Source organism: Xiphophorus couchianus, chromosome 11 (assembly GCF_001444195.1).
Source record: "Xiphophorus couchianus chromosome 11, X_couchianus-1.0, whole genome shotgun sequence".
NCBI lineage: Eukaryota > Metazoa > Chordata > Actinopteri > Cyprinodontiformes > Poeciliidae > Xiphophorus > Xiphophorus couchianus.
The window spans coordinates 30,315,491-30,342,813 of NC_040238.1; the positions used below are offsets into that span (position 1 = coordinate 30,315,491).

General features: G+C 39.0%; 1 protein-coding gene and 1 long non-coding RNA gene across 11 annotated transcripts; one reads left to right on the forward strand and one right to left on the reverse strand.

Annotated features, from left to right (window-relative positions):
* LOC114153043 (fibroin heavy chain-like) lies at positions 1 to 26,977 on the forward strand. 10 transcript variants are annotated; one of them, XM_028031285.1, is made up of 55 exons: positions 2 to 151; positions 2,386 to 2,523; positions 3,970 to 4,152; positions 4,244 to 4,264; positions 4,345 to 4,776; positions 7,252 to 7,302; positions 7,378 to 7,986; positions 8,517 to 8,588; positions 8,726 to 8,773; positions 8,860 to 8,922; positions 9,011 to 9,052; positions 9,174 to 9,236; positions 9,348 to 9,392; positions 9,473 to 9,856; positions 10,045 to 10,080; positions 10,173 to 10,670; positions 10,774 to 10,806; positions 10,903 to 11,133; positions 11,218 to 11,286; positions 11,418 to 11,450; positions 11,547 to 12,008; positions 12,140 to 12,172; positions 12,269 to 12,649; positions 12,733 to 12,762; positions 12,966 to 13,181; positions 14,642 to 14,674; positions 14,837 to 15,004; positions 15,092 to 15,124; positions 15,213 to 15,263; positions 15,391 to 15,420; positions 16,099 to 16,194; positions 16,298 to 16,345; positions 16,444 to 16,497; positions 16,583 to 16,672; positions 18,389 to 18,415; positions 18,503 to 18,517; positions 18,626 to 18,649; positions 18,743 to 18,802; positions 19,820 to 20,020; positions 20,125 to 20,217; positions 20,313 to 20,345; positions 20,419 to 20,640; positions 20,753 to 20,797; positions 20,867 to 21,127; positions 21,197 to 21,235; positions 21,899 to 22,273; positions 22,365 to 22,391; positions 22,471 to 22,674; positions 22,705 to 22,827; positions 23,875 to 23,928; positions 24,054 to 24,122; positions 24,279 to 24,329; positions 24,492 to 24,515; positions 24,727 to 24,792; positions 25,760 to 26,977. In XM_028031285.1, the coding sequence occupies exons 1-55, from the start codon at positions 76 to 78 to the stop codon at positions 25,801 to 25,803; spliced, it is 6,909 nt and encodes a 2,302-aa protein (XP_027887086.1). In that variant the 5' UTR covers positions 2 to 75; the 3' UTR covers positions 25,804 to 26,977. The 10 variants fall into 10 exon arrangements, with proteins under 10 accessions (XP_027887090.1, XP_027887086.1, XP_027887082.1 ...); XM_028031286.1 differs by having other exon boundaries at positions 3 to 151; positions 22,471 to 22,572; positions 22,663 to 22,827; XM_028031281.1 differs by having other exon boundaries at positions 16,586 to 16,672; positions 22,471 to 22,827.
* LOC114153053 (uncharacterized) lies at positions 2,536 to 4,050 on the reverse strand. Its single transcript, XR_003597265.1, has 2 exons — positions 3,965 to 4,050; positions 2,536 to 2,574 (listed from the first exon to the last, which is right to left on the reverse strand). It is a non-coding gene; the product is annotated as an uncharacterized LOC114153053 (long non-coding RNA).
* Positions 26,978 to 27,323: the final 346 nt, after the last annotated feature.

The following is a 27,323-nucleotide window of genomic DNA, read 5'->3' on the forward strand; positions in this document are numbered from 1 at the left end:
TCCTGGTGAGCTGCGATAGGCTTGCTGGGAATAAAACCTGGACTGTGTGGGAGGTGAGTGACATTTTGGAGCGAGATGGCGAGAGGGACGGTCGCCACATACCTGCATGGAGTGCTTCTCCTGGCTCTGTGGAAACCGTCGCAGCAAGGAGGTGGGTCCCCCTTCAGCGCATGTATGCAGGGCAGCACCTGCAGGTCAGGTGTCACATAAAATGCATCATCAGAAAAATATGCATGGGCGAAGTTAATATTAGATTTTCAATGCTACTGGAGATCTTCTTTGCCTTCATAGTTCAGTTTTAGTTAATTAAGAGGTGTGACGTATTTTAGATATTTATATATTTTTCATAGATTCAAGAACTTACAAAAATGTCCAAATATCTACTAGTTTCTAAATACATTTTAGGGTAAAGACAAATAACACATATGCAGGTGCAATTCACCTGAAATCTGGCTGTAAAAGTCAAGTAACGTGAGCATATTTTTTAATAAAATTAAACATAAATATTTGATTTTCATGGGAATATTTAAAAACTTTTTGCTCTTTTAACTGTCTAGTGATTAAAAACATTGAGGATTTTTCTGTAATCTTAAAAGGACAAAGTGTTTTTTTCCATCTAAAGCCCAAGATGTTGAAGTATCTTCCTAATAAACATTTAATATGATGATAAATCACAGTTGTAGGTTAAATGCTTCACACATTATACATTAATTAAGAAAGTAACTGTTATTTTAAAGGACATAGACTAATGTAATTTATATTTCTAAATGTATAAATATAGAGAATAAGCATAATAGTAACAAATGATTTGATATCGTCAAATAAGTTTTACTTATGTGAACTGCAAAAGTTTGAACAACTAAATTCAATGCATTTTATTGTAATTTTATGTGATAAATCAACACAAAGTAACATAAAGTTGTAAAGTATAAAGAAAATGATACAAGGATTTAAAAAAAGGTGTAGTATTTACTCTGATACGCCTAATTAAACACTATATATTTGAGTTTTGTGGGAGAATAAAGGTAATTTCTGTTCTGTTTATCTTCATTTAACTTCACATCTGCTCTGATCAGTTTCCATGTCTTTGCTAAATAAATGAATTTACACCAAGATGCTGCAATCCCAACTGGGAAGTCTCATGATGCTGCCAATACTGTACAGCAATGTGTTAGCAACTCAATGCTGTTTTGCCAAGATGAACAGAAAAAATATTGCGTTCATGGTGTTGCACAGTGCAAGTGAGACTTCTTCCTGCTTTCTTTCAACAATATCTTTTCTCCTTGCTACTCCTCCTAAAAGGCCAGATTTGTGGAGCATATGACAAACAGCTCACCCATGAGTAGCCTCTTGGCTAACTTTATGATTTTGTTGTTTGTGTGGCCTGACTGGTGATCATCTCTTTGTAACGGATCACTCTCCTTCACTTTATTGATGAACAGATCTAGAAATATTGTTTCCCAACTTTACCTGTTTGGTGTTCTGGATCAGTATGAACTGTATTCATGCTGAGATTAAACCCCATCCTTTCCATTTATCTGTTGGATGAACCATGAACATAAAACTCTGATGTCTGTTAGAACATGACAAAAATATGAAAAAGTTCCAACGCTGTAAATATTTTTGCAAAGCATTTTAACTACAGCTGGATCCAATCAGTTGTTTCATCTTCAAATGGTTACAAATCAACACAACAATACAATAAACCAACTGTGTGATGTTTCTGTAAATAAATCTAGACTCAAACATAACATACTAAAGCACTTTACATTAAAGTCTAATATGAATAGATGCTGAGTTTAAAGTTACAAGTTAATAAAACCAAAATTAATAGTTGCAGTCAATGTTCCAATAAAACATGTATTTTTAGTAGATCTAATTCTTCAGTTTTGCTTGAACAATTTGTTTTCTAAAGCAACAACAGATCTTAAAGGAGCCTGCAGACAGAGCTGAGTGACTGAGCAGCTGAGTTATTTACTGTGTTGTTAATGTACATGGCATTACTGTGACATCAGTAACTCACATTCTTCAGGAATCCCTGCAGACTGCGTTTTACATCTGGACTGTGGGTTCTTAAGGTTTTCCTTTTATAGCTGTTCCCTGCGTGTATTTCTATTTTTGGCAGCAGAGATTGGTGAAATACAGAACATAGGTGCAGAAAAGTGTGAGAATTATAAGCGGAGAGGCATGCCTTTTCGGTTAGGTAGTGTTTGCTATCAGCTGCCGATAAATCAACACTTACAAAAACACTCACACAAACTGAAAGTAAGATAAAAATAAGAAAGTTTTCTTCTGCATTTATCGTAAATGCAAAATCTGAGGTTGCATGTTTATAGCTAAAACAACTTTTTAAAAAACTTTTTTCACACTAATGTTTGTAACCAGGTATATACATACCGTCCTCTGGAGGAGCCGGAGCCGGTGCAGGAGCTGGATTTGGGCCAAGCGGCGCTGGAACTGGAGCAGGAACTGGAACAGGCTTTGGTGGAGGTGGAGCGGGTCTTGGTGCTGGTTTCGGTGGAGGTAAATGAAAGCTCATTTTCTGCTTGGTTTTATTGACTCTGGTCTCATTTCCTGTTTGTTGGGGAAAAAAACCAATGACCTGCAAGACTTTAAGTAAATTTAGTTTTTCTTTCCAACACTTGTGCTCATAAAATAAGACAATTGCTGGAGGACAGTGTGTTTTTGTTTCAAAGATAATCAATTCCATGTTGATTTCAACCAAAAAGAAAAAATAGACTCAAATTTGTTTAGCTTTTTTCACCTCTACGCTATAACATCCCTGACATCTATGTTCTGTAGATCTATCTGAGCTGACATTAGTTATACTTTTGATCATTTGCAGAGTTATGTCTATAAGTATGTTGTGTCTAGGCATAGCTTGGAATAATAGCCTTAAGTAAAAACATCAGTTTCAAAATATCACAATATTATGATTAGAGGAGATGGTGGCGACGACTGTAGGACTTTGATTGGTGGATCACTGGTTCGATTCCCAGTCTGTCCACCCCCCTGTCATTTGAAGCAGGATGGGGTGTGTGTCACCCCACCCTGGTGTGTGTCAGAAGGGCCAAAGGTGCAAAATTTGTTTGTGCGACAACAGCTACAGCAGTTTTTATTGTGTTTTAGATTCAGACAAAAAAGGCAGGTATAGGAAATGCGGATTCAGCTCCTCAGGTAAAGCTTCAGAAGCTCTCTCTACTTTTACCTTTGACATAAAATTAATCAAATTCACAATCTAATAACTCCAAAACATTCATGAAGAGTTGTAACCAGCACAATAAAAGCAGCTCCTTCATTTCGAGAGAACATAGACTTTACCTAGCCTTGAATTTATCAAATAGTAATGTTGCCTCTTCTGGTTGCTGCCATCCATAAGCAGCTGGAGGACAGTTGCCTTCTGTCCTCCAGGTTTCCTCCTGGGCAACTTGAAGGTTGCCCAGAAGGAAACCTTCAAGTTGCCATTTGTCTTATTAAAAATACAAAAAGGCTTAAACCACGATATTTTCCTATTGTGGTATACATTGACACCGGTAACCAGCCCATGCATATTTGTATTCATTACTGACTTTATATTAGAAATCTGGATATGCCCAAAAAGCTTCAGAGATTCTTCCCTATTTTTGTAATTGAAATAAGTAGTCTGACTAAGAAGCCTCTTGTCTTCCAGTTACACCAAAACAAGGTTTGTTGGTAAAATTCAAAAATGTTAAAGGGTCTGCAAAAAATACATTGATCATGATGCAACCAACAAAGGACTTCATACGTTGCAATTAACTGGACTTTTGAGAAGTTAGGAGAGCACTGCCTTGAACAAACTGGAAAAAACAGGAAAGGTCTGAAATATTCACAAGTAAATTATGTCATTTTAATTACTTCTGTAAAGAATATTGAGCTACATGACTGATGAAAAGTGCTGTATTAAACTTTTGTGAATAATAAACTAATTTAAATTCACTTGTACCTTAGGAGGATATGGTGGACAAGGACCTGGAGGCATAGCACCAGGAGGTGTTAGACCAGGCGGAGTTGGACCAGGTGGAGTTGGACCAGGCGGAGTTGGACCAGGCGGAGTTGGACCAGGCGGAGTTGGACCTGGGAGTTTCAGGCCTGGTACATTTGGTCCAGCCGGTAGTGGACTGGGAGTAGCTGGTAAGAAATGCTTGTTCCAGTTTGTTGTTGATTCCATATTTGTGTATAAACTCACCAGCAGTGAACCATCGTGTTTGGTTTCTTCTTCCAGGTGGAAAACCTCCCAAAACAGGTAGGATCTGTAGAAATGGATCGCAAAATTTTGCTGCAGCTACATTAAAGCAAAAATAAAACGTTCCACTTTTTTTGCAGGTGCTGGTTATGGTGGATTTGGACAGGGAGCTGGAGGTGTAGGAGGAGGACTGGGACCAGGTGGTGTCAGTCCTGGAGGCTTTGGAACTCGTCCTGGTGGAGTCGGTCCTGGTGGAGTTGGACCTGGTGGAGTCGGACCTGGTGGAGTTGGTCCTGGTGGAGTCAGTCCTGGTGGAGTCGGACCTGGTGGAGTCGGACCTGGTGGAGTTGGACCTGGTGGAGTCGGACCTGGTGGAGTCGGTCCTGGTGGAGTCGGACCTGGTGGAGTCGGACCTGGTGGAGTTGGTCCTGGTGGAGTCGGTCCTGGTGGAGTCGGACCTGGTGGAGTCGGACCTGGTGGAGTCGGCCCTGGAGGCTTTGGAACTCGTCCTGGTGGAGTTGGTCCTGGTGGAGTTGGACCTGGTGGAGTCGGTCCTGGTGGAGTTGGTCCAGGTAAAAAAAGTTTTCTCAAAGTTATCTCTGAATTGATTTTTTTAGATTTTTACTTTAAGCATTCTGAGCATTTAGTGAATAATAATAAAACTTACCCAATGGTAGTTAAATTTTTTAAATCAGAATAATTGCCTGATAACAATAATCAACTTACAGAAAAGTTATCACGTCTTTTCAAGTTACAACCAGAAACTTCAAGGTTTTATGTGGATTCTTGTCTGATACATCAACACAAAGTAGCAGGTAACTGAGAAACAGAAGTTAAATGGTAAATGGTTGATGAAACCAACAAAAATATGAAAAGTTTGCTGGTCATATTCATGTCTATTCAGCTATCTTTAGTCAAATTAGATTCAGCATTGTCTTCTAAGCTAATTAGTTTACAGAGTTAGAAAATGTCATTTAATCTCAGTATATACAAATGTTCTGTGAAGGTCTCATGTTTGTGGGAGAAAATCGGTGAATAAACAGGATGATGAAGACCAAATGACAAAAAAAGACAAGTTAGGGTTAACGGTTGGCTGCAAAACGATACCTAGAGCTAAATGCAAATGAGAGTCTGTTGCAGTTTTCACAGATGCCCTCAGTCTAATCTCATTGATCTGTAGTCAATTGCCAATGAGAAAAGGGCAAAACATTCACAAACATACTGCAGAAAGTGTGCATCATTTTCCTTCCAACTTCACATAAATTTCTACTAACAAACATTGAAGTATGTGCTAATAACATCAAAAACAGTTTAAAGAATCAAAACATTTAGTTTATAGGCTTCTTATTTAATACAGTGAAAGTTACTCAAACAAACATAACTTGAAGTCTAAACTCTTGCACCATGCCAATACTAGATTAATGTAAATATTGTTTTTATATCAACACAAAACTGGAAGATAAATACTGTGTACATAGACCATTATTTCATTTCCCCTGACGTCAACGTTATAGGCTATTGTTCAGGGACCACCCGCACATATAGTGATAAAGGATATAATCTGTTAGGCATGGGAGTCCCTCAATAAACAATGGAAGTCATTACGTCAGCCAGACAGATTTTCTTTGGAATTTGAGGCCTCCTTGTTTTTCATCCCTCATACATGCGTGTCGCCTGTGCAGGATGAAAAATATTGGTGATATGATGAAAGTAGCTCTTATAGGATAAGTCCCAGTTTTGGCAAACCTTTTGAAATCCATCCATTGTCTCAGTGGGTAGAATATGGGTCAGTAAGAGGACAGAAAACATTCATTGACAAACCCTTATGTACTTATTTTATCTGTTAATCTCCATTTGCTGGGTTTTTAGTACACCGGATGTAAGTTTATGTCTTTTCAAATGTTTAACTTATAATTGAAACTTGTCCTGACTGTTCGTTTGCAAGTTGACTATGAATATTTTAAGGCAGGTTTAAGAAACTTTCATTTCAGGTAATGAACTTGACTACTATTAGGCCTGTATTAGAGGCTATTAATGACCAAACATTATGATTACATAATCAAATATTGGAAGAACTGCTTTAGTAACAGTTTGACCGAAGTTTAAAAAATATAAAACTCAACAAAAGGTAAATCTGAGGAAATAAACCCAATAAACCCAGACTTACATAAAGATAAAAAAGAAACAAAATAGAAAATTATAATATGTTTCAATATTTAAAACTATATCAACAAAGCCAATTTTACAGAAGTAGATTAAAATGAAGATATACACCGTTTTCCAAATTATTATGCAAATAGGATTTAAGTGTCATAAAGATTAAATTTGTTGTTGTGCTATTAAATTTATAGATGGTATTGTGTGTCAGGGTCTTTGAATCACTATAATTAATTTTAGAGAGCTGAGTTGATTAGTTTGTCTGCTGAGCTCAATTAAAGGAAATCTACTTAAGAAGGATGTTCCACATTATTAAGCAGGCCACAGGTTTCAAGCAGAAACTTTCCACAAACTCAAAAGTTCAATGGATGCAAGAATTGTGCAGGTGATATCAAAGAAGGTCCCATGTTAACATGTAACTCAGTCTGTTAAGAAGTTTTTGATTGAAATAGCTTTTGATTTTAGTACATGTGGTGTTAATGCTGCACATTCACTTAATGACCGTTTGCAGTTCTTTATAATCCATAAAATGTTTAGAAAATCTGCTGCGCATAATAATTTGGAAAAGTGCATTTTGAGTTTTTGATTTTTGAAAAAATACTGTTTTCATGGGGAGCTTTGTTCAGTAAAATTTGATTTATACTGTAATAGTTCATGACTTGAAAATTATACTGACCATTATTTGCATTGACCATTTAAGAAAATCTGAGAAAATATCACTTGCATAATAATTTTGAACACGGTGTAAGTCCCAGTATTATAAACTAGTTTACATTATTATCTCAACCAATTGAAAGAAGCATTAACACTGACCACTGGGAATTAAGTCATAATAATGTAACTCAAACTGATTTAGATGTAATCATTAATATTTACCTAAATGTCTCTAGGTGTTTATGGAGGATATGGCGGTGGTTATGGACCCAAACCCCCCAAAACAGGTGAGTACATTTTCTAAACCACCTTTCCTCTTCAGTTCTTAACTAAATGTGGTTGATGTATTTTTGTTACCATAGGTGGTGCTGGAACATCTCTTGGAGGAACGGGTTATGGGCCTGGAGGAACTGGATTTAGACCTGGGGGTGCAGGATTTGGACCTAGTGGTGGAGGAGTTGGACCTGGGGGTGCAGGATTTGGGCCTGGGGGTGCAGGATTTGGACCTAGTGGTGCAGGAGTTGGACCTGGGGGTGCAGGATTTGGGCCTAGTGGTGGAGGAGTTGGACCTGGGGGTGCAGGATTTGGGCCTGGGGGTGCAGGATTTGGGCCTGGGGGTGCAGGAGTTGGACCTGGGGGTGCAGGATTTGGGCCTAGTGGTGGAGGAGTTGGACCAGGGGGTGCAGGATTTGGGCCTAGTGGTGGAGGAGTTGGACCTGGGGGTGCAGGATTTGGGCCTAGTGGTGGAGGAGTTGGACCTGGGGGTGCAGGATTTGGGCCTAGTGGTGGAGGAGTTGGACCTGGGGGTGCAGGAGTTGGACCTGGTGGGACAGGAGTTGGACCTGGTGGTGCAGGAGTTAGACCTGGTGGGACAGGGGTTGGACCTGGGGGTGCAGGAGTTGGACCTGGTGGGACAGGAGTTGGACCTGGTGGTGCAGGAGTTAGACCTGGTGGAACTCTTCCAGGCGGAGGTGATGAATAAATTATAATATATCCAACAATTTTCAATTGTTTGTCTATTGTGCCTTGCTAAAACGTTCATTCTCCTTCTACTTGTACAGATTTTGTCATGTTACAACCACAAATCTTTATGTTTTTTATTGGAATTTTATTTATTAGTCAAACTAAGATTGGCACATATTTGTAAAGTGGAAGGAGCACACCATTTTAAAATTTGTTTTGAAACACAAACTTGAAAACTGATGTGCATGTGTATTCAGCCCCATTTGCTCTTCTTCCTTCACGTGTGACAAATTAATATTCTTTTAAATGACTTTTTTTTTGGCTTTTTGAAAGTAGCTGGACAGGAAAATGGGTTATGAGAGGTGGGAAAACATGCAGCAAAGGTCAACAGGCCTTAAAAAACAGTATTTTAATTTTACTAAAATTCAGTAAACCTTTAAGGTTTAAAAACAAAATGTCTGTTATTTGTCATATCGTGGCATTTTTTAATTCTAAATGCATAATGTGTTTTTCTATTAACTGCAAATTTTCTCTGCAGGTCCGATATTACCTCAGACTGGTGCAGGAGCTGGGGGAAAAAGTGGTGGTAAAGCATCGAAACAAGTTCCAGGTACATGCCGTATGAGCTCAATCAATCTGTTACAAAACCGTTACACAAAACCACCTCAAATTTATCACTATTTAATTTATTATTATTGACAATAATTTTTCCTTCAGATATTCTTAATGTAATTATGAATTACACAGGCATTGGCGTACCGGGACTTTATCAGGGTGGATTTGTACCAGGTCAAGGTGTGTTGTAGAGCTATATGTAACATAGAGTATCGTGTACTGCAGAGAAAAAAATAAATATTGGTCTTTCAATGTCCTCTGATAAGGTTTTGGAGGCCGAGGGGTTCTCCCTGGAGTAGTCACTGGATCTGGAGTTGGGCCTCAAACTGGTACATAAATGTACTTTGGTTATAAACGATGTGAGAATTTGTTTTGGCACAACATACAAGTCCAACAATAAAACTTATCTTTTTGCAGGGACTGGAGTACTTGGTCAAGGCGGGGTAGGACAAGGAAGCAGTAAGTGTCTCAAGGTCTTAAAACTACAAGTTAATAAGTACAAATGTTACTAATTTGATTTCAAAATTTAAATACTAGGTTCCCATTTATGTAATTCTGTATTTTGTCTTTCTCGTCATAGATGGTCGAGGACAAACATTATCTGGAGTTTTTCATGGTTACCCTCTAATATCACCAAAATCAGGTACATCAGGACCTCTAAATGCAGAAAAACATTTCTATGAAAACAATAATACATGCAAAGGACATACTGAATAAACTAAATCTTTATTCAAACATTTCTGTTTTGATTTAGGGACAGGAAAATCAAAGAAACCAGGCAAAGCTGCAGCCAAATATGGTAACTCAAATCTGTAATCTGTAACTTACTGTGGAAAGCTGACTGGCTGCATTGTTTTGGTAAACGTTATTTTTCTTGAGGTGGTGCTGGAGCTGGAGGAAGCCATCTTGGTCAGGCAGGCGCCTTAGGCACTGGAGGACTTCCTGGAGGTGGCATAGGTGTCGTCCCTGGAGCAGGAAGTGGAGTCAGACCAGGCGGAGTTGGACCAGGCGGAGTTGGACCAGGAGGAGTCGGACCAGGCGGAGTCGGACCAGGAGGAGTCGGACCAGGCGGAGTCGGACCAGGAGGAGTCGTTCCAGGCGGAGTCGGACCAGGAGGAGTCGTTCCAGGCGGAGTTGGACCAGGAGGAGTCGGACCAGGAGGAGTTGTTCCAGGCGGAGTTGGACCAGGAGGAGTCGGACCAGGAGGAGTTGTTCCAGGCGGAGTTGGACCAGGCGGAGTTGGACCAGGTGGAGTTGGACCAGGTATGGGCAGCAGCATACATGGTTTCTTTCCTGCTCTTTGAGGGAAACAAATTGCAAAACACAACTAACAAAGATATTTTTCTTCTGTTAATGATCTTATCAATAATTCCTTTAATATTTTATTTAATAGCACACTTCCATTTCAAGTACACGATTCAGTAAATAAATTGATATTACATTTTACACAGGTTATGGTCCCGGCTCAGCAAAAGCACGCAAATATGGTGAGACATGCCTTCATGCAACTAACATCTAAAGTATGTGGATTTTATCATTTTAAAGCAATAAACTGTCTTAATCTTTGATGGTGGTGTAGGTCCTGGAACTGGAGTTGGTCCCAGCACAGCAGGGGTCGGTCTAGGAGGACAACTAGGAGGCGGACTTGGCCAGGGTACAGGGTTGGGGCCTGGATCAGGGCTTGGTATTGGCACAGGAGGTGCTGGGACTGGATATTTCCCTGGGGGAATTGGACCAGGTGGAGTCAGACCAGGTGGTGCTGGGACTGGTTACGGACCAGGAGGAGTTGGACCTGGTGGTGCTGGGACTGGATATGGACCAGGAGGAGTTGGACCTGGTGGTGCTGGGACTGGATATGGACCAGGAGGAGTTGGACCTGGTGGTGCTGGGACTGGATATGGACCAGGAGGAGTTGGACCTGGTGGTGCTGGGACTGGTTATGGACCAGGAGGAGTTGGACCTGGTGGTGCTGGGACTGGATATGGACCAGGAGGAGTTGGACCTGGTGGTGCTGGGACTGGTTATGGACCAGGAGGAGTTGGACCTGGTGGTGCTGGGACTAGATATGGACCTGGAGGTAAGTCAGCAGATATGGTATAATTTCCCTACCCATTAACAGAACATGATCACTTTAATTCCCATTCATTGAAAACCCGTCTGATTCTATATGTTTATTTCAGGATATGATGCCAGTGCCAAATCTCGTAAATATGGTAAGAATTCTCCAAAACTGTAAGATATGGATGAATAAAATATTTCTGCAACTGTTTCCTAAAATTATTAAAACATTATGATTCTGCACATTGTAGGCATGCTAAGTGGAGCACTTGGAGGACCAGGATTAGGACCTGCTGGAGTTGGGCCGGGTGGAGTTGGTCCAGGTGGCGCTGGTACAGGATACGGACCTGGTGGAGTTGGGTCGGGTGGAGTTGGACCTGGTGGTGTTGGTGCAGGTGGTGCTGGTACAGGATATGGGCCAGGAGGAGTTGGGGCTGGTGGAATTGTACCTGGTGGTGCTGGGACTGGATATGGACCTGGTGGTGCTGGGACTGGATATGGACCTGGGGGAGTGGGACCTGGTGGTGTTGGACCATTTGGCGCTGGTACAGGATACGGGCCAGGAGGAGTTGGACCTGGTGGTGCTGGTACTGGATATGGACCTGGCAGAATTGGCACTGGAACAGGATCTGGGGGTAAATCAGCAGATACGGTTATAAAGTGAAATTGTAAACATAATTTCCCTTTATAACCATCACTTAACAGAACATGATCACTTTAATTCCCATTCATTAAAAACCCGTCTGATTCTTTATGTTTATTTCAGGATATGATGCCAGTGCCAAAGCTCGTAAATATGGTAAGAATTCTCCAAAACTGCAAGATATGGATGTATAAAATATTTCTGCAACTGTTTCCTAAAATTATTAAAACATTATGATTCTGCACATTGTAGGCATGCTAAGTGGAGCACTTGGAGGGCCAGGATTAGGACCAGCTGGAGTTGGGCCGGGTGGAGTTGGTCCAGGTGGCGCTGGTACAGGATACGGACCAGGAGGAGTTGGGACTGGTGGAATTAGTCCTGGTGGAGTTGGGCCGGGTGGAGTTGGACCTGGAGGAGTTGGACCTGGTGGTGTTGGTGCAGGTGGTGCTGGTACAGGATATGGGCCAGGAGGAGTTGGGCCTGGTGGAATTAGACCTGGTGGAGTTGGGCCGGGTGGAGTTGGACCTGGAGGAGTTGGACCTGGTGGTGTTGGTGCAGGTGGTGCTGGTACAGGATACGGGCCAGGAGGAGTTGTACCTGGTGGTGCTGGGACTGGATATGGACCCGGAGGAGTGGGACCAGGTGGTGTTGGACCAGGTGGTGCTGGGACTGGATATGGACCTGGCAGAATTGGCACTGGAACAGGATCTGGGGGTAAATCAGCAGATACGGTTATAAAGTGAAATTGTAAACATAATTTCCCTTTATAACTATCACTTAACAGAACATGATCACTTTAATTCCCATTCATTGAAAACCCGTCTGATTCTATATGTTTATTTCAGGATATGATGCCAGTGCCAAAGCTCGTAAATATGGTAAGAAATCTCCAAAACTGTAAGATATGGATGTATAAAATATTTCTGCAACTGTTTCCTAAAATTAATAAAACATTATGATTCTGCACATTGTAGGCATGCTAAGTGGAGCACTTGGAGGGCCAGGATTAGGACAAGCTGGAGTTGTCCCTGGTGGAGCTGGTACAGGTTATGGACCCGGTGGCGTTGTCCCTGGTGGAGCTGGTACAGGCTATGGACCCGGTGGCGTTGTCCCTGGTGGAGCTGGTACAGGCTATGGACCCGGTGGCGTTGTCCCTGGTGGAGCTGGTACAGGCTATGGACCCGGTGGCGTTGTCCCTGGTGGAGCTGGTACAGGCTATGGACCCGGTGGCGTTGTCCCTGGTGGAGCTGGTACAGGCTATGGACCCAGTGGCGTTGTCCCTGGTGGAGCTGGTACAGGCTATGGACCCGGTGGCGTTGTCCCTGGTGGAGCTGGTACAGGCTATGGACCCGGAGGTAAAATAAAAAACACAAACATATACTCTAATACATTTAACTTGGTTATTATAGTTCGTAAAGTACTTATGATTTATTTGCAGAATATGCAGGAGCAAAAGCAAATAAATATGGTGAGGCAACCTTCTAAATATCCAATATCTGATTAACCTTGTAGTAAACTTGTGATTTCATTGTTTCTACCAACAGATAAAGTCTGATCAATTAATCCTGCAGGCAGTAATTGATTGGACATTACTTCATGTTATCAAATTGTTGTTCAGTAATATCTATCTTCAATTACATCAGTTTTTTGATCAATGAATTCTCTTTACAGGACTCCCTAGAGGTGTGGGAGGTGCCCTGGGAGCAGGAGGACTTGGGGTTGGAACTGGGCCAGGGTCTGGACTTGGAGTTGGTGGAGGGCTTCCTGGAGGAAGTGGGGTGGCAACTGGTGGTGGGCCTGGATCAGGACTCGGGACAGGAGGGACACCTGGTTCTGGCATTGGAACAGGAGGTTTAGCAGGAGGCTTTGGACCAGGCAGTGCCGGAGGTAAAAATAGAAAAAGAAAATTGTCCAAATGTCTGAAACAACTTTGGAATTAGCCTTCTTTTTTTTTTTTTACCAGTTTTGTGTCATCATTTTGTACTCGTGTCAAATTCTTCCTTATTAGGCTTGAGCAGTGAAAGCGCTGTGAAGGCCTATTGTATTTCAAATAAATTAATTTGGAGGCCTAAACATATACAAAACTAACCAAACTTGACCCAAAACTGTCCCCCAACTGAAATTTTTATATTTTGATGTGAGACAGGTCAACTGGTAAATCATACAGAGCTGAAATTTGGTTTGTAGGTAGAACCCACTGAAACAAGAAAAAAAGGTTGTATGCCCTAAACCCAACAGGAAGCATTAAAGAGTCATTTTTGAGTTTTTATACATGTTGAACGTTAACAAACTGATTTTGAGCAATCAGCTTCAAATTTGGTCAATATGGCCTTACGGCATTAGGGATTAAAGTTATCAAAAGCTTGAGTTTTCATGCTTAGGTCTTCACAAATGGCCTAATTTCAAAACGCTGTAACTTTCACATTGAAAGCCCTAATTGCACCAAACTTGGTATTAGTCATCCATGTTGGACGCCCGATGATACTATGTAGTCATATGCTGAGGTCATCTAAACCCCACCCCTTCAGAACAGGAAGTGACATTTTTTCCATCTCCGACCCCATTCACCTAATCACGATAATCTTGTGTCAGAAGACAGCTAACACATTGGTCTAACTTGTTGTAAAGCGCAAAGAGTTTTCAGTGGGTGGTGTGGCAAAGACAGCTGTTAAGCTTTTGCCATACATTTGGCTCTAAATTCCACATATTTCAACCGAGCTGCACCAAACTGACGATGATTGGTCCTAATCTACCCTCCAAAAAGAAGGCAGTACAAAATTTCATGGGCGTAGCCTAATTCCTCCACAGTGGCGTTAGAAATCTTTTTAAAAAATTAGCCCCCAAATTAGCCCAAGGTATTAGCCCTTTGACAGACAATCACAATATTACAGTACACATGTGCAACTTATCACGACCAACAAAAAAACTCTCTGGTAGTCATGGTTCAATTCAAATCCCACAAAAAGTCATTCATTTTGAATCAAAGACACCATTTTGTCCGTTTTAAGCACATTGTATATAACCAAACTCCTCCTACAACTTTTCACATACAAACTTCAGAATCACTCAATAGTCTTTAGGCATTGACGATCAAAAGTTATCAAAAGCTTTGTGCTACATCAAAGCCAAGCCAAAATCTGACCATTCACCATAAAATATCAGAATGTAATACCTTCCACTTACAAGAATACAATTATATGAAACCATATGTGTCAAAACAGACCAATACTGATCACATTCACCACCACAAAGCCATATTAGTCCCTCCCCTTTTGAACAGGAAGTCACCTTAAATAAACTGATAATGCTGATGTGTAAATGTTTTAATTCTCTGCTTTATTTCTTAGGATATCCTGGTGGTGCAAAGTCTCTCAAATATGGTGGGATTTAAGTTATTTGACTCATTTAAAAAATGAAAACAATTGTATGTTAGATTAGCTTTTGACTTTAACTGTAACTATGATGTTATGTTTAATTGTTTATATGACAAATATGAATATGTTGACTAGTTATAAGTTAGCTGTAAACTCTCTTCTCCACAGGACTTCCTGGGGGAGGAGGATATCCTGGATCTGGATTTGGGGGTCCAGGAACTGGAGCAGCTCTTGATGTTGGCAGAGGATATGGACCTGGAAGTGGCTCGGTAGCTGGAACTGGTTATGTGCCAGGAGGAGGTTATGGTGTAGGCCCAGGAGCTGGATATGGGACAGGTGAAGATGGCATTTTAATCTCTTGAATACATTCAGATTAGTTACAACTTGAAACCTGTTGAGGTAAAGTTTCTCTCTTATGCACAGGTTATGGGCCAGGATCTAAACCCTCTAAATACGGTATTTATTTTCAATAAATTAATTTTTTGGGAATGTTTGAAATCGCAGGAAATGCTGACTTTTTTTTCTGATACATTTTTTGCCAAAGGTCAAGTTGGAACAGGTGGTGGCGGAGTGCTTGGAGGGGGAGCCGGAAGAGGTAATGAGTTCTTTCTTTTGGTGTTTGTGTGCTGGTGAATTTTTTTTGTTCTCTTAAGTTAATTAAAAACATTTTTGGGGTAATCTGAATTTTTTTTCCCTTATTCTTTGATTTGATGTTCTTATAGGTGGCTATGGACCTGGATCTGGAGGTCAAGGTTAGTTTGGTCTGTTTTATATCGAAAAGATAAACTTTAAACACTAAAACTCATTTAAACAATTAATTCTCTTTTATGGAGCTAAGAGATTATGGGTTGAAATTATTTTACAAATATGCTGCCATAGGACGACTGAAAAGAATAGGCGTATTTTATGCAGCTTTTCTCAGACATTATCAGACAGCAGACACAGTCAAATATAAAAACTTTGGACATTTTCATTTTGGCAATTGTTTTCTGCCATAGCAAAGTGGTAAAAGTGTTTTTGACAACTCTCATAAGCAGTCAATAAAATCATATCAGCTACTTTGAACTTACTGAATTCAGTCAACAATAATCACAGTTACTTATTTTGTCCATTCCAGACTTGAATGACAGTTTAGGAATGAAACAAAACATCAAAACAAACCAAAAAAATTATAATGTGCAACAAAAAAAAAGTTTTCAAATTCAGATTAAAATGTTATCCTGTTTTGTGGTCAGAAAAAATGCCTTGGTCATCTGTTCATGTTTTCTTACAATTTCCTTGTGAAATCAAGTTAAATTTTTCTCTGTCTACAAGCATTGGAACAGGGAGTAAAGCAGCTAAGTTTGGTAAACAGACAGAGGAAAATCAATCAATTAAATAGGATTTAAAAGGAATTTGTTAATGACTATCTCTTCTTTTCAACATTTAAGGCCAGACAGGCGTTGTTGTACCTGGGGCAGGAGCAGGAACCGGTGTTGATGTAAATGGAACCGTCAGTGGTGCAAGACCAACACCTCAACCTGGTGGTGAGCTTATCCTTAATGTTTATAAGTTTAAAAACATTATTGTGGCCACTTTAGATCAATAATTGGATTATCTATATCTGATAAATCACATAAATTGGATCAGAAGGAAGACCTGGATCTCCAGATGGCACATCAACACCAGCAGGAGAAGGTATCTGTAATATTTGTGTTTCTACTTTAATTCCTCAGATTAAGTTTCTCTTATTCATAATTAAGAAGTTTTAAATTATTTTTTAACTAATTGTCCAGGTGATGGTGGTGCAAGCACTACGTTAGAGGGCTCTGGGATTCCTGGAGGAGATGGTGTGTGAAACTTGAAATAATTTATATTAAATGAGATCAATCTGTCTAGATTAAAAGGTTGATTTCATATAAATTAATATTAAAGCAGGACAGACTGGTGTAGGTGGAAAACCACTGGGAGGCGAGGGAGATAGTGCAAATGGAACCAGTATCCCCATCATTGGAGCAGCACCAGGTAATTCCAACCAAAATACTCATCAAATATGCTGAAGTGTTAAAAATATTATTGTGCAAATGCTAGACATTATCTTAAAGCTACGTTTCATTTACAGTGAACCCTCGCCATATCGCGGTTCACCTTTCACGGCCTCACTGCTTCGTGGATTTTTTTGTGCAGTTTTTTTTCACACAGCATTGTATTCTGCGTCCTGATTGGCTAAACACTCTCTGCGCTTCTTCTCTACCTGTGTGCCAATAACGTTACAGTATTTAAATACAGTATAAGTAATACAGCTTGGCAAATTTTGGTAAATGTTTTTGCCTAGAAAAAAAAAAAAAGAGCGACAACAACTACCGACAACTATGTTCTTCTTTCGAAACCACAGGCCTCAGAAGAAAAAGACACTAGAAAGCGGAGTGAGGCCGCAGCGTGATTTCAATGTAGAGCATTTAATTATGCTGTATAATAATTGTAAAAAATAAAGGTAACTACTTTACGGATTTCGTCTATCACGGGTTCTTTTCGGAAACCAACCCCCGCACAAAACGAGGGTTTACTGTATACCCATTTAATCATCATTCTAAAATAGGATTTAATGGGACCACAGTTCCAGGTGAGATTCTTTTACAATTTGTAAAAGTGACATCAGGTTACATTGTAATCAGTCTTTGTGGGCGTCTATAATTTCACTTTAAATAAGCAATGTTTTCATAAACTTCTCAAACAGCATCCCCATGTGACATTAACAGGACACTTTAATTTCATTCCTCATTCAATCTGAGTAAAATAAGATTTACATTTTATGTGTAAAATTGGTAAATAAGATAAAGTAACGTTTAGTTTGTGTTGGTTTAATGTTTGGCTATAAAGTTGTTCCAGGAACATTTACATAAAAGGGCAAGAATCAGAAAAACTTTGGATTAATATATTAAGCTGTTTATCTTTTTGACTCTCATATCATCATAGGTTTGATAAGTTTACCTCATGCACTAATGACTCAATTTAGAAATGTTATGTTTTAACAAAAGATAATTAAAACATATTAGTTGTCTTAAGATTATATGTTTCCTGGCTGTTACTGATTTCCAATTTTCTTTGAGGTCTGATCTGCTACTTCCAACTTCAACTAACTTATATTTTTTTATTTCTAAAATCTTTAACAAATAAAAGAGAAAAATGTTATGTGAGGGTCCTTTTATAAATGTAATAATTTTGAATCCAAAATAAAATGAAGGAATCACTGGATCACGTTAAAAACTTTATCCGATTGGTTTTTAAAATGTTCATTGTTCATTGATGCATTTATACAACAAAAATATTGGGATTTCTAAATTAAGATGCACTTAATGAATAGTAGGGAAACATTATTTAATTTTTGTTATATTTGGAGAAAGATTAGGGTAGTTTATAAACAAAATGGATGATTTATTGGTGCATCTTGTAATTTTACATATTGTAAATAATACATCTCCACACTTTGGTGACATCCTTCACCAAAGTGTGGAGATGTATATAATCTATATAATGTATATTTTATTTTTTAAGTACAAAAATAAACAAAAACAAAAGTATTACACCAAAACCAAGGCAAACGCTGATCCTGTCAGTAATTATTTCAATTTTTGATTTAATGATTTTGAAAATGTGTGAAAAAAAACCTTTAAAAGTTCCAAGAAGAAGAATTTAAATTTGAATCCTGAATAATAATAACATGTTGTTTTCTCTTTACAGCTGGTGGTTCACCTGTACAAACAGATGGTAGGCATTACTTCATGAACTGATTTCATCCACTGTGTACACTATTGGTAAGTGCATATTTTTAAAAGTATTTCTTGTTTTAAACAGGGGGAACAGGAGTTGGTGAGTTGAACCATCAGATATTAGGCTCACATTTTCAAACATACCTGTTCATAGTTCATAAAATATTGTCACTTTGGTATCGCGTTTTAAATTCTCTCTAAAATTTAGGTGGAACAGGACTTCCCCCTGGAGGTGAGAGTTAATCATTGCAGTGTATTCCAATTGTTTCATATGACCGAAACCAGGAAGAAAACTTGCTTTGGTTTAATTTTCTGATTTATGCAGGTCCTGGAGGTGATCTCTCCGGGGGAGGACTCCAACAAGTCAGTCCTCTCAAACCTCCAGGTGAATGAAATGAGTCTGGTTTAGGCATAACAAACATTATTGTTACCTTTGAACTATTCTTATTCCCTTTTCAGCACTAAAACATGAGAAGAAATACAAGCACAAGATGAGTAAGAAATAAAATAAAATAAGAGAACAGAGTTATAGTAGTTATATCCCTAGAATATCTTCACATTTTATCAAATTACAATCAAAAACATTATTTATGTTATTGCAATTTTTTGTGGCAGATCAACAAAGTAGATTATAACCGTAAAGTGAAAAGTAATTTATAAATGCCAATATTATTATTAATAAAATTCTGAAAAAAGTGCCTTACGTTTACACTCAAATCTTTTAAAATTTTAATAAGATCAATGTTTTAAAGGTAAACAAATTCCACGTTATTTATGTCTGAGTAAATACAGTCGGAGGAGAGTAGAGTACCCAAAATGTTTACTCAAGTAAGAGTAGCAGTACTTCAACATATTTTTACTCATGTAAAAGTAAAAAGTAGCCATCCAAAAATTTATCAAGTAAGAATAAAAAAGGATTTGATAAAAAGTCTACTCAATTACTGAATAACAGATTAGATGTCACTCATTTAATATTTAAAATTTACATCATCAGACGGAGCAAAATATAAAGTAAAGTGGAAATTTTGGTATTTTAAGGATAAAAATAGCAATAATTCATATAAGGAACAAAAAAAATGACAAAATGTTTTTTTTTCTGCAGGTGTGTCTGGTGAATTTGTGGTTATAACATGTTTGTTTTCCATTCAATGGGTAGAAAATCCAGAAATTTTACTACAGCAAGAGATAGTTCATAATAAAATTACTCAAGTAAAAGTACTCCTAAAAGTACAATTTTTCAAAAGAAGTTAGTCAAGTAAATGTAATTGAGTATATGAAACTAGTTACTACCCAACTCTGAATACAGGTAATCAGAAAAACAGCCTGGAAACTATGGAGGAGCAACATCTATGCTGTTTGGCCATCAAATAGATTTTGTAATGTTTTTGGGTTTGTCTTACAGGTGTTCCAAGAGGCGACACACCAGGTGAGGGAGATGGGGAAGGAGGTCCTGATGGAGAAAAAGATGGAAAGCCCAGGAGTCCGATCGGCGCCGGGGGAACTGGAGACGTTTCTGGAACACAAACAGGAGTGGAAAGAGGCGACAGTCCAGCTACTGGAAGTGAAATCAGACCAGCAGGAGGAACAGCGAAACCACCTCAAGGTCCTGATTTGATCAACTATACAACTAACAAACGAATGGACTAAAGTTACGGAAAAAAAAAATCAGAACAAATTCTGGAAAAAATTTTTTAAATTATTTTATAGGTGTTGGACCAGGTGGAGTCGGTGGGGTGGCAGGAGTTGGGATGGTACCTGGAGCTGGTGGGATAGCAACAGAAGTCGTAAAACCTGGAAAAAGTGAGCAGCAGCCATGTTTTATCTTCAGAATGTTTTTCACTCATCTGTAATTTACTGATATTTAATTTATACATCTCACTTATCGTCTGCTGCAGGCTACGGTGCAGGAGGAGTTTTACCAGGTGGAGGTACGTAAACTTGCACTCCAACATTAGAAAACGCTTGAACTGTGGTACAGCATGTACGTTCTGTCCAACTCAGGTCCACGGTACCCTGGTGCTGGCGGCTATGGTACTGGTACAGGAGGTTTTGGTGTAGGTCCAGGTGGATATGGTACTGGGTCTGGTGGATTTGGGAGACCCATTGGCGGTTCTGGCAGTGTTGGGACTCCTGGGGTTGGAACGGGCCCTGGAGGTGTAGCACCAGGCTCAGGTAGCGTCAGCGTTGGGCTGGGTGGATATGGTGGTGGCATCGGACCTGATGGTAGGTTCACTAGTACAAACATTTAAAAAATAAAAACAAGTAAAACAGTTGGATTTGTGTTTAGTTTAAACAGACTCTAACAGGGAACCTGTTTATAATTTGTGTTAACCAGGTTCTAGATATGGCACCGGTTCCGGGCCTGGGAAACCCCCAAAAAGTATGAAAGCACAGAAAAAGTGCAGATTATAATGGGAGGAAACTGGAACTGAACAGGATTTAATTTCAGGTTATGGAGCTGGAGCTGGCCTTGGCAGCTATGGAACTGGATCAGGGGGAGTTGGTCCAGGTGGCTTGGTGCCTGGTGGTGGTTACGGACCCAGCGGTACTGGTCAAGCCGGACTTGGTCCTGGTTCTGCTGGCACAGGACTGGGAGGTGTTGGAACTAGACCAGGTACCTTTGGTGGTGTTGGTACTGGTGGAGTAGGGCCTATTCCTGGAGTTTATACTGGAGGTCAAGGACTGGGAGCAAGAAAACCGTCAAAAACAGGTAGAATAATAAATACATTTAATAATTAAATATTGTGACACATTTCAAAACGTTAAACTTTGTTGACAGGCTACGGAACATCACTGGGTGGAGCTGGATATGGACAAGGTAATTTAATTTTATTCATTTATTTTAAAAGGGAAAAAGCACATTGATGAACGTGATCAAACCCATGAATGAGCCAGTTTTCCCTCACATGTTGATAACAGGGTTTCCTCCAGTTTACCATAAGCCTGGCGGGCCACCAGGCTTTACTTGCCTCCCCCACCAGGCTTAGCATCATTGTTTAATTTAAACAGGCAGAACCTGCACTGTCCCTGCACCTGCCCTTTGACCCCACAAGATATTATTTCCCAATCATGATGCCTGCTCATGTACTATTAACATTTTTTAACATGAAAACATATTGGGCTGCTGGTGGACTGTGTTAGTGCCCCTACCAATGGGCTTAGCAGGTTTTCTGGTATGAAACTAAAATAAAGAAAATTCAAATTATGCTGATAAAGAGAAAAAGAAACTAAAAATGTATAAGAAAAACTAAGGTTGAAGCCAAACATCATGGATTCAATAAATATAGTAGGGAGGGAGGCAGAGGGACAAATTTTTTCAAAAATTATGTTATACTGTCAGGACATCATGACATTTTAGTAAATATGTAAAATAAATATATGATTTTTTAAAAATGTTATCAACTCTTGCATTAAAAAGCATCTAAAGTTTATTTCTTTCAAAGTGTCAAGCTAGAACAGAATGTGTATCGCCATTTTTCAGGTGCAGCAGGAGGAGTCGCACCTGGTGGAGCTGGGACTGGACCTGGCAGATATGAACCTGGTTCTTTTGGGACTGGAGGAGTCGCACCTGGTGGAGCTGGGACTGGAACTGGAGGCTTTGGACCAGCTGGTGCTGGAACTGGAGGCTTTGGACCAGCTGGTGCTGGACCTGGAGGCTTTGGACCTGCTGGTGCTGGAACTGGAGGCTTTGGACCAGCTGGTGCTGGAACTGGAGGCTTTGGACCTGCTGGTGCTGGAACTGGAGGCTTTGGACCTGCTGGTGCTGGAACTGGAGGCTTTGGACCTGCTGGGGTTGGGATTGCAACTGGTTTTGGACCTGCTGGTCAAGGACTAGGAAAAAGGAAACCTAAATCTGGTATGTAGGGTTCACACAGGTAGACATAAAAATGGGTTTGATTTTTAAAAAATAATAATACACAGTTTGATTTTCATCTCTGCACATCCAGGTTATGGAGGAACTGGTTATGGTCCAGGTAACCCAGTTTAAGTTTAATCAATAATGAATTGTTTATATCTATATTTATATCTTTAATGCACTCTTTGTCCTGACAGGAGGTTCAGGAGGAGCTGGTCTTGGTGGAACTGGAGCTAGACCTGGAGGATACGGCCCAGGTGGCACTGGAGGTGCTGGATCCACTGGTTTTGGTTCTGGAGGAACTGGAGGAGGAAGCTTTGGTACTGGAAGAACTGGAGGAGGAAGCTTTGGTCCTGCAGGAGGCTGCTTTGGTCCTGCAGGAACTGGAGGAACTGGAGGAGGCAGCTTTGGTACTGGAAGAACTGGAGGAGGCTGCTTTGGTCCTGCAGGAACTGGAGGGACTGGAGGAGGAAGCTTTGGACCTGGTGGCCAAGCACTTGGATCAAGAAAGTCTGGATATGGTTCAACTTTGGGTGCAACTGGATATGGACAAGGTAGATTTCTCTAATATGCCGTTTTAAAAACAAAATATTAAAAAGGTTGAGGTAATACTTTGCCGATGGTGCTGGTCTTTTACCCCCTACATCCATAGCTTTACCGTCAAAAAGGACAAACAAATTATAGTGGGTTAAAACAGGGAAATTCTGAAACATCTAACTAAGAACACTGTCTCACAGTAATTGCTGACAATGTTCTGGGAATCCGGTCTGAACAATGTCTGCAACTGACCTTTCACACAAGCATTGAATAACGAGACGAACCAACCATGTAAATGTTGACATTTCATTACTGAGTTTGCTCCAGACAATTTCCTGCTTTGGGCTGGGATCTGGATGCATGCTACATTTACAGACATGACATAATAAAGCCTCATTGAGTGTGCTGGTCATTCATATACATTGGTCGCTTTTGCCTCATTTTTTTAAATATTAAGAATATCATTAACCTATTATGTAAAATCACCTGTTTTTGAGCATCACATCATGTTTATGTTATTCCTTCATCAAAACATACCTGGAGAGTTGCTTTGACTCTTTCATGCATGTTTGAGAAATCCTTGAATCTCCTGTTGCAACCATTCAAGCCAAAACGCCTGCTGTCTCAGAGCATTCCTCCCCTTGACTCAGCTCCTTCAGACTAGTGGCAGCAACAATTAGCAAACGCCTGATGGAACTGAGTTTAACATTCAAGCTGCTGCAAGTGCAACACTCCTGAAAACCTTCTTAAAGGCTTCATGGAGAAACATTGTTCTGATGACATGCTGAAGGCAGATTGTCAAAAAGAGCAGAAGCTTCTTAAAGAGACAGAGGCCCAATTTCAAGGTGTCAAATTCCTTTTAAGTCATGTTTGATATATACATCATTTAGCATCAGATTGTGCTACAAAATGAGAAGATGTGCCTGCAAAAGACTGCACCTTTAATTTAAAACTATTTATTTTCTTTTTATTTCTTGTGTAAATGATCTGATTTTTTACTACACCGTCTGAGTTGCCTGTAATTTATCTAAACAAGATTACTTACCTCTGGCCTTCTTGTGCAGGAGTTGGAAGCCGTACAGGTCCAGGAACAGGAGGATATGTAGGAGGGGGACCAGGCAGGATACAACTTTCAAAAAGACATTGCTCTTAAACTTAGTGTTCTTCAGATTTTATTTGCTATAAAATGCTGTATTACACAGAGAAATGTATCTCACTTACTCACCTCAACTTGCTTGTTCAGGTACTGCAGCTGGAGGTACAGGAGGTACTGGAGGAGGTCAAACAGTTGGAGGAGTAGGCGGTCTACCAGGTTCGTACCACAGAGCTCTGAAAAATAAAAACTAATTTATTATTAACCACAATATAAAAATGAACAATAAAAACACATTCAGATGAAGCAAAAAATCGTAACTGTCTAACAGTTCAGGCGAAACAGTTTTAAATTGTAATGTGTATGTTACACCAGGAGGGGGAGCTGTGCCTGGATATGGCGGAGTGGCAGGAGGAGGCTATCCAGGTAAAATGACCTTCACCGGATAACAGGCATTCTTATAAAGAAATGTTTCAGTCTTGAAGTTGCTGTTTGTGTCGTCTTAAAAATGACTTAAAAACGCCTCGATGAAACTATTGTTAACAGAATCTATTGTTAACTGTGACTTTTCCTGCTATTGTTCCCTAGGATATGCAGGGACCGGACAAAAATGTAAGAAAACTTACTTTGTACTCTAGTTGAGCCACAGCATTCAGCATTCACAGAGTCTATATTAACTGAAAGCAAGCAGCTTCCTTTAGACGTTTGGTTTAGCACAACATATATTAATTTTAGTTACCTTTTAAAAACCATTTTTTTTAAAAACCTGGATTTTTCTGTGGAAATAAGCAAAATCACTGTTTTTATTTTTCACAACTTTCAGCCAAAGCACAGAAGGCAGCCAAATATGCAGCCATGCAGGGCTTCCTTGGAACTGGAGGCTACAGAGGTAACAAAGATCAAATTATATAATCTGTTGTTTCAGAAGTTATTGTGATAATATTGTTTTTGAGACCATTTTCAAGCAATATAATGGTAGCCAAATAATGCAGGATCACATTTTCAAAGATCAATAAACTTTAAATTCTAATGAAGATTTAACAATGGAACTGGAAGACATTTTAAATATCCAAATAAAATGGATACTGAGGTCTCTGTAAACAAAATTGTTCTTCAAAAAAAAGCTAGCGGAGACTGAAAACTTTTGTTATGCAGTTTTTTGTAGAAAGAAAGAAAAGAGAAAAATGATAAATAATGCAAATGGAAATTATTGAGCTTGTTTTAATTCAGCGTGCAATTCATTGATTTATTGATTTAAGAAAGGGTTGGAGCTCCCTTAGGCCTTCAGAACTGCCTTAATGTCTCTAGAGAAACATTTTTGGAAATAAAAGTGTCACTGTTGACATAAACACGGCATTTTCATCCACACAACTACCTTTCAACTGATATTTCCTCTTTTGAGTGGTTACTGTGTGAAAACCACAGTAGTTTTGAAGTTTCTGAAAAACTTCTCCTTCAGGAAGTCAGCTTCAGACGCCTAAATGCATTAAATTGTTACCATTTGATTTACGTCAACAAGTAAACAGAACAGATGTACCTAATAAAGTGGCCAGTAAATGCATATCTATTCAAACAAAAGAATCATCACAGGATATCCTGCTTTCTTTCTTGCGAAAAACATGTTGCAATTAGTTATTCAGCTACTAAAGAAACAGAAACTTTGTGACTTTTCATTACAATCAAGATATTTTACGTCTCGTATGAAAAGAAGTAAAATCTATTTGTCACAGAATAAGGAAAAGTATTATATGTCTTAGATAATACGTCTTAGACATATTATCTAAGACGTATTATGTCTTAGATAATACGTCTTTGTACATCAGCTGGAGAGTAACTGTCTTTGTTCCTGCTATTAGCTGGAGGCTGTCAGGGAAACTACTGTGGCCGAAGGAGGAAGTGAGAGACCGACCGACAGGAAGTGACCTCATTGACACAACAGTGGTGCTATAGCATGATTACAGCTTGTGAATGTCTTAGCTGATTTAGAAACTAAGGCCTTAACACGTTCGAAAAGCTACATTTCTATACATGTTTCTGAATATTTCTTAAAATCAGCCTTCTGTTGTAGACTAGTTTAATTTAACAATGTATTTACATTAGTTTTCTACAAGAAAAGAACAAAAATTGGAGAAAACAACTTATTATAAAGTCTGTCTAGGCTGAGAATCCAAAACAACGAGTCACATTTTATGGCCAAGCTGTTAAATATAATGTTTTGTTCTGCTGTGTTAGATATGAACTGCAATATTGTTTATTATGATTTTTTTGGGCAGATCCTTCAGCTCTGTCTGCATGCTGACGCACTGTTAAGATACTATTCAATAAAATTGCCTTAATACACTAACACTGAATTTATCTTTAGTTTCACAGTTGTCAAAGTCATTTTTAACCCAAACATTTTAGACGGATCTATAAGCTTTCAGTAGATAAAATACAGATATTTTTGTTTTTGTGGAAGGAAGAACAACAGCTTTAATGTTCTTCCTATAATCCTTGAACAGATTTTGTTCGTGTCACTGTACTCACACCTCAGGACCTGCAGATTTTAACATTTCTTACAAAGTAACAAAGAATTTTTAATGTAAAATTCTAGTTAATGTGTTTGTATTTATGCAGTAAGGATGTTGTATTGTTACAGAAAGTAACAATGTGACTTTCTGTCAGATTTTTTATGTGACATTGATAAAATCTAACCAAATATGAATTATGAGAAAAAAGGACAACAACTTTTAACTACTTTTCATTCTTGTCTTGTAACACTGTTGGAAAAAAATGAGCTCACACTTACTAGTATTTTTTAATTATGCAAATAAATGTATTTGGACACTTCTTTTATTTGCCTACACCTTGTAAGTGGGCGTTTTGAAACATGTCTAACACCTTCATAAATAGATTGTGTGTTTTTTACATTGTCCCTAGGAATCTAGATAATTTTAAAATCTTAATGTAAATGAGCTTGTCTTTCTATCCTGTAGCTCTACATGTGTTTAACATTTGTTTTGTTTGTTTATGAGCTTTTGTACATTGTTTCCTGAAGTAAAGAGAAGAACAATAAAATCTGGTTCTAATACGGAGTTTGTTTGTTTTTTTTATTTTAGCCACAGAAAATTATAATCCTGGACATTAATGTTCAAAAAATGAGTCGAGATCAGGAAGAGGAAGTCAGATATAAAGAAACAGATGTGTGTTTTCACATTTCTATCTGTGGTTACTCTTTTAAAACCAAAGGCCTAAAAAAGGAATAGAAAAATTACCGCTTCTAAAGCGTCGCAGAAAAGTTGAACGCCATTTTCAAGTTGACTTATGGAAATCAACAGATCATTTTGTTAACCATGGGAGTGCAAATACGAATAAAGTGGTAAACAACAACACAAACACACATCTGTCAGCAGGAAAGAATCAGAAATAATAAACAGAACA